The sequence below is a fragment of the Dryobates pubescens genome, chromosome 16, assembly GCF_014839835.1.
Source record: "Dryobates pubescens isolate bDryPub1 chromosome 16, bDryPub1.pri, whole genome shotgun sequence".
Taxonomy (NCBI): Eukaryota; Metazoa; Chordata; class Aves; order Piciformes; family Picidae; genus Dryobates; species Dryobates pubescens.
In genome coordinates, this window is record NC_071627.1 from 16,548,400 (window position 1) to 16,558,656 (window position 10,257).

At 50.9% G+C, this 10,257-nt stretch overlaps 1 protein-coding gene across 1 annotated transcript in view; it reads left to right on the top strand.

Moving 5' to 3' along the window:
• The window catches only part of STK10 (serine/threonine kinase 10), a 51,006-nt gene extending 41,505 nt beyond the window's left edge, over positions 1-9,501 (top strand). Inside the window, exons 11-19 of the mRNA XM_054168379.1 lie at positions 1,291-1,414; positions 3,358-3,537; positions 4,211-4,303; positions 4,973-5,102; positions 5,486-5,610; positions 6,211-6,399; positions 7,287-7,412; positions 7,679-7,792; positions 7,902-9,501. Of these exons, the coding sequence (XP_054024354.1) occupies positions 1,291-1,414; positions 3,358-3,537; positions 4,211-4,303; positions 4,973-5,102; positions 5,486-5,610; positions 6,211-6,399; positions 7,287-7,412; positions 7,679-7,792; positions 7,902-8,039 (1,219 nt within the window). The 3' untranslated portion in view covers positions 8,040-9,501. The remainder of the gene's footprint in view (positions 1-1,290; positions 1,415-3,357; positions 3,538-4,210; positions 4,304-4,972; positions 5,103-5,485; positions 5,611-6,210; positions 6,400-7,286; positions 7,413-7,678; positions 7,793-7,901) is intronic.
• Positions 9,502-10,257: the final 756 nt, after the last annotated feature.

Below are 10,257 nucleotides of genomic sequence, written 5' to 3' on the forward strand. Positions count from 1 at the left end.
ATGTCTGGGCTCATTTGTGCTGCTCTGAGGAGCCCACTGAGAATATAATATCCCAAATACTGTGTGTCCCTGCAGCATACTCCTAAGCCCTAATATCAGATATATGCAGAAGCTCATTAGCTACTCATTTTTTTGTGAGAGAAGTGTATATAACCCAAATAAAACCCAGGGTGCTTGATGCTAATGTACAGGGAATTTCCAGACACAATTTCTTTTTCCCTGGTCCACTCTCAGCTGTGGAGGCTCCTCCTTAATTTTCAAGTAGTGCCTGCTCCATCTGCAAGGTGGGGGAAGAGAAACAGGGGCTTGGGTTGGAGAGCTTCAAGTCCCTGAACACCTCTTGGGAGAATTGGTTAGTTCTCTGAGGCTGTGCTCTCCTGGCATCTGGATTTGCACTTGAGGGGCTTGTTCCTGGCTTTTCTGGAACATGCCCTTGTATTGATCTGAAGGCAAGATCAGAAGAGAGCACATCGTATTGCAGCAGCTGATTTAATGGGGCTTGAGTTTGTTGTGGAAGAAGAAACCGTTCTGAAGCACTTTTCCCAGGAGAGCCCCCAAAGAGGGCTGTGCTTGATGTGTAAGGCCAGTGCACAGCAGGCAAGGTCATGGTGGGATCCTGCATGGGGGAGTTTCTGCTGCTCTTCCCCTTGCATGTTATATCAGTGATTGCCAGCTCCATCAGCCACGAAGATGGCAAACAGGCTGAAATGCAACCATCTGAGCAGTCTGCCTTTTACTGGATGTGAAGCTGGTTGAGGGGAGTGATGCAGTGCCATGGTAGATAGATCAGAATTTGGGAAAATTGCCCTTTCTGCCACCCAGGCATGGGCAAGAACTCATGCAGGGCACAGGGGCCAGGCCAGAGCAGCACCAGCTTGGCCTGAGCTGTGTTGTAAAGACCAGTGTGCAGTGACCCAGGTGGCAGAATGGATATTGCGGGTGCTGGCTTGGGGAGCAGTCCCTACAGAATCCCCACAGGGGCTTTGACAGGGCTTGCCTGAGAAGCTGTGAATGCTAACAGACCTTACCTGTGAAAAATGGTGGGTTTCCAACTGTTATCATAATTAATATCCTGCTTCCTTGCAGCGCTCTGCTGTCAGAGCCCAGGAGCACGTCAGTCAGTTGGCATTTACCTCCTGCCTGTGCTCACAGCAAGTGGCAGGGCTGTGGGGCTCTGCAGCTCTGATCCCCTGCTGAAGTGCTCTGGTTATTGATTCTGCCATCTCTGCTCAGGCACCTGCCTCTGAACTTGGCTCACTCTGTACTGTTCTCCATTTTAACCCTCTGCAGGCGCCAGGAGCTGCGGGAGCTGCGTCTCCTTCAGAAGGAGGAGCACCGAAACCAGGCCCAGCTCAACAGCAAACACCAGCTGCAGCTGGAGCAGATGCTGCGGCGCTTCGAGCAAGAAATGGCAGTACGTGGGGAGGGCAAGCTCCTGGGCAGCAGCTGGTTTGGCTTCTCCTCTCTGGATGCCCTGCAACCCCTCCTGCGGGCCGATGCTCTCTGGGTTGCAGGAGTGCTGGGGGAACTGGGCTGCCAAGCGCCCCCTTTGGGACTGGAAGCATGGGAGTGCTACAAGGATGATTAAGGGAGTCTAACATCTGTCCTGTGAGGAAAGGCTGAGAGAAGACTGTCTCAGAAGGCTGAGACAAGATCTTATTCATGTTTACAATTATCTGCAGGGTGGGTGTCAAGAAGAAGGGGCCAGTCTCTTTCCAGTGGTGCTTTGTGATAGGAACACAAACTGGAACACAACACAAACTGGAATACAAGAAGCTGTATCTTGACATGAGGAAAGAATTCTTTCCTCTGAGCTTGCTGGAGACCTGGAGCAGGCTTCCCAGAGAGGTTGTGGAGTCTCCTTCTCTGGAGGCTTTCAAAACCTGCCTAGAGATGTTCTTGTGTGGCCTGCCTTAAGTGATCCTGCTTTGGCAGCGGGGTTGGACCCAATGATCTCTGGAGGTCACTTCCAACCTCTGCCATTCTGTGACTCTATGATGTGTTTGTGGGGGACAGAGGCTTTTGTGGGCAACTAAGCAGGCTGCAGCCTGCAGCTTGGGAAGCGCTGGCTGCCACTGCCCAGTAGGCTGTAGCAGAGGAAGGGTTTTTCTGGGCTTTCCCTCTTCAGTCATCTTTTGTTGTGTGTTTATTCACAGCTGCTGTGAGAAACAGTTCACAGTGCTGTTGTACTTCACAAAAAATTCCTTCAAATAGGAAAGCAATGTGGCCAGTGTGTGACAGCAGGAAATCTGGCAAGTCTTTGAGTGCAAACTGAATATAAAGATAAACTGGGCTTACACGCTTAGTCCCTCCATGGGCAGCTTCTGTTGAAGTAAAGTAATTTTGTAGATAAATCCCTTTAAAGCTTTCATGAGCCATCTTTTAAATACTGCTTTATTAATACACCTAGCATGTGTGCCTGGCAGCCCCATCCCCTTCCTGGCAGCAGGCAGGGAGCCATCACTCCTTCCTGGGTTCTGTTGTGTTTCTGCAGTCTTGATCTACCATGTCTGTCAATTTCTGTCTTCACAAGTCACTTCTCATTTATGAGACCTGTTCACTGTAGAGTGTGATGTGCAGAAGCCTGAAACCTGCTTCCTTTGCCCTTTCCCCGGGGCAGTCTGCAACCAGCCTTGCTTGACACCTGGGTGCTCCATCCCAGCAGCTCCCAAGGAGGGGGAGGTTTGCCACAAGGGCTGTGTGTCTGTGGAGCTTTATCCCATGCTTGAGCTTTACTGCCTGCTAACACTTGCCCAGGACTATGGGTTCCAGGGGGAATATGCAGATCAGATTGTAAGGGGAGAAAAGCTTGAAGTGCATGGTCTCTTCTCCCAGGCAGCCAGTGCCAGAACAAGAGGACACAGTCTCAGGCTGCGCCAGGGGAGGTTTAGGTTGGATGTTAGGAAGAAGTTCTATACAGAGAGAGTGATTGCCCATTGGAATGTGCTGCCTGGGGAGGTGGTGGAGTCACCATCATTGGAGGTGTTCAGGAGGAGACTTGATGGGGTGCTTGGTGCCATGAGTTAGTTGCTTAGGTGGTGTTGGATTGGTTGATGGGTTGGACACGATGATCTTAAAGGTCTCTTCCAACCTGGTTTATTCTATTCTAAGTTCAAAAACATGCCTGTTGCTCATGCTAGAGCTGACTGCACTGTGTGCCTTGTGTGTTTCTTGGAAATTTCTCTCCTCTGTGTGTTTTAAAGAGGCTCAGTCCGTGCAGGGACAGCCCTCTACTTATGTGTCGTACCTTTTTCTTGTCTTTTTCTTTTTTAATCGTTCCCTTCTCTTTTAAAAACTTTTGGAGGGAAAGGAAGCAGAGCAGAGGCTGAGGTTGACCTCTCTTCCCTTTCTGTACAGACGAAGAAGAAGTTCTATGACACTGAACTGGAAAACCTGGAACGGCAGCAGAAGCAGCAGATTGAGAAGATGGAACAGGACCATGCCCTGCGCCGGCGGGAGGAGGCCAAGCGCATCCGGCTGGAGCAGGAGCGGGACCACGTCAAATTCCTGGAGCAGCTGAAGCAGATGAAGAAGGAGGTGAAAATGGGGAGAGGATGGAGGAAAAGTGGGTCTCTGCATCTGTTTCTTCCTGGGGAGTTTCAGCATTTCTCCATAGCAGAAACTGAGAGGGAAGCAGTTCCCCTTCCAGAGAAGGGCAATGAGGCTGGTGAGAGGCCTCGAGCACAAGCCCTGTGAGGAGAGGCTGAGGGAACTGGGGTTGTTTAGCCTGGAGAAGAGGAGGCTCAGGGGAGACCTTATTGCTCTCTACAACTACCAGAAGGGAGGTTGTAGCCAGGAGGGGGTTGGTCTCCTCTCCCAGGCAACCAGCAAGAGAACAAGAGGACACAGTCTCAAGCTGCACCAGGGGAAGTTTAGGCTCGAGGTGAGGAGAAAGTTCTTCACAGAGAGAGTTGTTTGCCATTGGAATGTGCTGCCCAGGGAGGTGGTGGTGGTGTTCAAAAAAGGATTGGATGTGGCACTTGGAGCCATGGTTTAGTTGGGTGCTGGGTATTAGGTAATTAGTTGGATTTGATGATCTCTGAGTTCTTCTCCAGCCTGGCTGATTCTATGATTCTATGTTTTATCGGGAAGCTCTTACTTTTCTTTGGTGTATTTGGGTGCTTCCCGGGGTGCAGCTCTGTAGCAGCATTGCATGGGGTTGTTCTTGGCCTGAAGTTGCCTGCTGATCAGTCTCATTCGCTTCCGAAAGGTCAAGAATGAAGTCGAGAAGCTGCCGCGGCAGCAGCGCAAAGGGAACATGAAGGCAAAGATGGATGACTTCGCCCAGAAGAAACAAACCATGGTAAGGCTGAGAGAAGTACCTTGAGTCCTGTGTCCAGTTCTGGGCCCCTCAGTTTAAGAAGGACATCGAGACACTTGAACGTGTCCAGAGAAGGGCAACAAGGCTGGGGAGAGGCCTTGAGCACAGCCTTATGAGGAGAGGCTGAGGGAGCTGGGATTGTTTAGCCTGGAGAGGAGGAGGCTCTAGGAGTGACCTCATTGCTCTCTACAACTACCTGAAAGGTGGTTGTAGCCAGGAGGGGGTTGGTCTCTTCTCCCAGGCAAGCAGCACCAGAACAAGGGGACACAGTCTCAAGCTGTGCCAGGGGAAGTTTAGGCTGGAGGTGAGGAGAAAGTTCTTCACTGAGAGAGTCATTGGTCGTTGGAATGGGCTGCCCAGGGAGGTGGTGGAGTCACCATCCCTTGAGGTCTTCAAGAGGAGATTGGATGTGGCACTTGGTGCCATGGTCTAGTCATGAGGTCTGTGGTGACAGGTTGGACTCGATGATCCTCGAGGTCTCTTCCAACCTTGGCAATACTGTGATACTGTGAAGACTGCCACAGCTCCCAGTGTGTAGTAGGCAAAAGCATCCTTCCTCTTCGAGGGACGGGTAGCTCCTCAAACACCACCAGATGCTTTTCAGGTTGAAGCAGAAGGAGGGCTCATGGTGGTATCGCTGTTTCCTTCCAGGAACAGGAGTTTTTGGCCAAGCAGAAGGAGGACCTGGAGCTGGCCATGAAGAATATAACTGCCCAGAACAAAAGAGAGATCTGTGACAAGGAACGCGAGTGCCTGAACAAAAAGCAGCAGCTCATGAGAGGTGGGTGGCAAAGGCTACAAAGGAGGGAAGCAAATGCTGCGGCAAAGGGTTTATCCAACGCTGGCTCTTCCCACACAACAGATGCTGTGGCAGAGTTGCAAGCTGGCAGGATAGGATTCAGGAAAAAACCAGCCTTTGCTAGATCCTGTCCAAATGTTTAGCTATAATAATACTTAGCACTTTAATCTGCAAAGGGCTTGACAAATACGAACCAATTAGGGTTCGTAAGTGCAAGGCACGATTCTCAAACATGGTTTGCAACCCATTCCCCTTGGAAAACAGGAGGTGAACGATCACCTCACACATCTGCTGCGCTGCTCCTGCAGTGTGGCCAAGCTAGGGGACCAAGGTGGGTTGTCTCCTGACCCAGCTCTCTTCCTCAGACCGGGAGGCATGCATCTGGGATCTTGAAGAGCATCAGCAACAGGAGAAACACCAGCTTATCAAGCAGCAGCTAAAGGACCAGTATTTCCTCCAGAGGCATGAGTTGCTCCGGAAGCATGAGAAGGTGAAGGGTTAGCACCTTCCTTAGCTTATCAGCAGGGTGAAGGGATTTTTCCCTTCCAGGCTTTAAGTGGGTAAGGGTGGGTTTGGAGTTAAGGGACTTGGTCATTTGTAGTGAAAAGGGGCCAGAATAATGCTCATGTGAGCCTGCTTGCTTGGGGCTTGCATTTGGTGCTGTTTGCATTTGACATACAAGAAGCAGTTGTGAAATTTGGGGACTTTGCTAGAAATCTGTCCCTGTCCTGTACCTGGGATAGTGGATTCCCAGAGCATCAAGTGAAGAGTGGCCTACCTCACAGTCTTTTCTGCTCCCTTCCAGAATCACAGAATTGTCAGGGTTAGAAGTAACCTCAAAGATCATCTAGTTCCAATCTCCCTGCCATGGGCAGGGATCTACCTCACTCTAGATCAGATGGAAAGTGCCCTCTGCTTTCACAGCATGTTCAGTAGCCACTGTCAGCTCTTGTCCCCTCAGAGCTGTCTGTCACCAGCCATCTCCATGCAACTCCCGAATCTGCTCTCCAACTCTTTTGGTCTCCTCAGCATATTCTTGCTGGCCTGAGGTGTCCCTCCTGCTCTGACACCTGTCCCTCTGCCGTTGCAGGAAAGGGAGCAGATGCAGCGGTACAACCAGCGCATGCTGGAGCAGCTGAGGGTTCGGCAGCAGCAGGAGAGAGCTCGGCTGCCCAAGATCCAGCGGAGCGAGGGCAAGACGCGCATGGCCATGTACAAGAAGAGCCTTCACATCCACTCCAGCGGGAGCCCGGCCGAGCAGCGCGAGAAGATAAAGCAGGTCTTGCACCGGGGCTGAGGCTGGGCTTGCTTGAGGGGGAAGTACTTTGCTGGCCTAGACTAGCCTAGAATTAACCAGGTTGGAAAAGACCTTTGATCATCAAGTCCAACTTATCACTCAACACCATCTAATCAACTAAACCATGGCACCAAGCACCCCATCCAGTCTCCTCTTACACATCTCCAGTGATGGTGACTCCACCACCTCCCTGGGCAGCACATTCCAATGGCCAATCACTCTTGCTGTGAAGAACTCCTTCCTAACATCCAGCCTAAACCTCCCCTGGCACAGCTTGAGACTGTGTCCTCTTGTTCTGGGTGCCTGGGAGAAAAGACCAACCCCCACCTGGCTACAACCTCCCTTCACGTAGCTGTAGAGAGCAATAAGGTCTCCTCTGAGCCTCCTCTTCTCCAGTCTAAGCAACCCCAGCTCTCTCAGCCTCTCCTCATAAGGCTTGTGCTTCAGACCCCTCCCCAGCTTTGTTGCCTTTCTCTGGACATGTTCCAGCAACTCAACATCTTTCCTGAACTGAGGGGCCCAGAACTGGACACAGTACTCAAGGTGTGGCCTAACCAGTGCTGAGCTCAGGGCAGAATGATTTCCCTGCTCCTGCTGGCCACACTGTTCCTGATACAGGCAGGATGCCATTGGCCTTCTGACAGAGGGAGAGTCAGGAAAAAGCAACTGTTCCCAAGCTTCTAACCCATCACAGGGAATCGGAGGGTTTTGTCTTTTGTGGCATCAGGAGCTGCTTCCATCAGGACTAGTGTTGGGAAGCATCCTTGGGGCATCTCTTTGTTTCTGTCCTATATAGCAGTGTAAGCTGATCAGTCTCTTAACCAGCTTCAGAGATGAGAGACACAGGCACCTGCTTTTCTCTCTTCCAGTTTGCACAGCAGGAAGAGAAGAGGCAAAAAGCAGAACGGCTGCACCAGCAGCAGAAGCATGAGACGCAGATGAAGGACATGCAGGCCCAGTGTGAGAGCAACACGAACGAGCTCCAGCAGCTGCAGGTACCCAAGCTTGTGGCTCAGTCTCTCAGAGCTGCCTGTGTGTTGTTTCTGCTCCAGCACAGGGAGCATGTTTGTAAGAAGTGGCTGCAGAGGATTGTCAGTGAACTAGACCTGATGTCCTCTTGCTCTGCCTTGAGAGGTTTCTATGGCCACGTCTAAACGTGCCTTGGAGCTTAGGCTCCATCAGCTGATGCAAGTCCTATTTGACTACTGGATTTACAGTTCCAGCTGCTTAATGAGTTTCCTGCTTTGTGATTTGTGTTTAGAATGAAAAGTGTCACCTCTTGATTGAGCATGAGACCCAGAAGCTTAAGTCTTTGGATGAGAATCACAACCAGCACATGAAGGAGTGGCGAGACAAGCTGAGGCCACGGAAGAAGGTAGTGCCTCCTTGGTGTGAGCAGGGCATCTTGCTTGGCTGGTTGGAGGGCAATCTGGCTTGAGTACAATCTCAAATACAACTCTTGTGTGTCTTCCCTTCTATTTAAGGCCCTGGAAGATGAGCTGCACCAGAAGAAGCGTGAGCAGGAGATGTTCTTCAAGCTGAGCGAGGAGGCAGATGGACCTCCAGCATCCCCCACCAAACACGCCAAGTTTGTCCCATTCAGCTCTGCAGAGAGTTTGTAACACCCTGCAGCTGTCAGGCCACCAGCTGGTACTTGCTGTGTCTTCCTGGGCTGCAAGTGGGTGACATGGACTTGGAAGATCCTCTTGGCAGCCTCTTACAACAGCATCCTTCTGTCCCCTCGCTCTGTCTGGGATAAGCGGGACCTCTGTCCTGCACTGGGGAATGCTGGTCAGAAGTTTTGGTGGCTTTTCCAGGAGCTGGCCTGCTCAGCACAGCTCCAGGCTGGGAAGCCAGGCAGGACCCTTTCTGCCTTAGCACTTGCACTGTTAGCTGATCATATTGCCTCTCATGTGAGCCCGGTGCCCACTGGGCTTGTCAACTCAGACTGAAGCAATAACCTCTCTGAGCAGGAGAAACAGGTGGTGGCTCCTGCCCTCTGTGCAGGGGTTTTCAGCCTCTCTCTCCACTGTGGCTGCTCCTCCTCCTGGTCCTCTGTAAGGACTAGGCTGGGGAAGAGCAGCTTTGGCATTGTATTGGGCTAAACTGTGCCCCCCAACACTTACCTTAATTTTATTTCTGTCTGCTGTGGCCCTACTTTGCTCAAGGGAGAGACAGTGATCTGGATGTTCCCTGCCTCTGAGAAGGGAGGGTTGAGGTTTCCCTTTTCTCTTCCTCCCTGCACAGACTATGCAGAAAGGGGACTGGCTGCATGTCCTTCCCAAGATGCTTCTTCATTTGCCATGATTGCTGTCATCACAGTCCCTCTGGCACCTAACTAAGATTATCTTATCATAGGCAGGACTGTGGCATAATTAAACTGTTCATCTGGCTGCATGCAGGCTTTTGTCTCTTGGAGAAGCAGATGTGCAGAGGGGGAGGTTGAGGTTTGTAATGGTGCACAGTGCTGTGGTGACACAGTGAGGTGTCAGTCACAGTCATGTGCCTTCTGGTAGGGATGAGTGGGGGCTGAAGTTGTTATTGCCAGAGCTCTCATGATCACACATGTGCTTGAGATGTATTTTTTTTTTTCAGTGATATATATGTGTGGGCCATGTGGGTCAGCCAGCTTGGCCTCTGCAGTCAGGGTTGTGGGCTGCAAAGCATCATTTGGAAGGAATGAAGAAGCCTTGAAACAGTAATGCAAGGGAAGAAGAGATGCAAAGACATTGCTTTCTTCACTGATGTCTTATCTCCTTGAAATATGCCAAAGTTTCTGGCTTTAAGCTTGGAGTCACACTGCAGAGCAGCAGAGCCACAGCAGGCCCAGCCCTCTGTCCTTTCTTCTCCATGGTGGTGTGTCTCAGCTGGGCTGCTCTCCTCCTGCATTAAGGAGGTGGCTGACCTGCTGGGTAGGACCCAGAACACAGACCTGAGTAGGAACACGCCCCTCACTGGGCAGCACCTTCTTTACACAACCAAAAGGTGTAAGGTAGCACTTAAGTGTTTTTTTCCTCTCTTTTAATCTCTGGAAAACATTGTTTGGTTTAATCCTGCTTCCCTAGCAAGAAAAAAATATTTCTGTTTTAAAAGAAAGAAAAAAAACCCCAAGGTTGTTATTTTAAAGTCTCATATGTTGATTTAGAGACATGCTGGCACTTCAGGAAAAGGTGGTATGCCATGTGCTATACTTTCAGGTACCTAGCTGAAGGAGTCAAACCCTCCCTCCCCCCTCCAGATAACCTCTTTATCTGAGAAGTGCATTTATTTTACCCACTTAGAGTTCATAATGTTTATAAGCTTCCTGCAAACTCCTAAGACTACATCCATTTGGGCCATTCCAATGTTTTCCTGAATCCATACCGTTAATGTCTCTGTTAATAACATAGCCTGGATGGACATCTGAAGGCTGGGACCCTTTGCAAGCAGACTGCATTGCAGCTTTTCGGTACCTAGCCTGTCCTCTTAGGAAGACTGCCTGTCCCATCTCCCAAAGCACTGACTGTGCCTCTCAGCTAGGATAGTGCCAAGTTCGGAGCTGGTGTCGAGTTAATGAATGCGGAGGGTTGCTCCTAACCCAGGAGTCTGCTGGTTTGAGCCTTTCAGTTGCCTTAGCACTGTGTCACAGCAGCCCCTGTGATTTTGTTCTTGATCCCATCGGGGTCAGGCTGGAGCTGTTCTGTGAAATGGTGGCCACAGAAATCGGTACCCAGTGCCTGTCTTCCATGTGCTACGTACGGCGTGCAGAAGGATGTCCTGCAGCACGCTGCTCGTAACGTGTGTCCTCCAGCTCAGGGACATTACTGCCTCCAACTGCCACCTCCATCAGTCCAGGGAGTG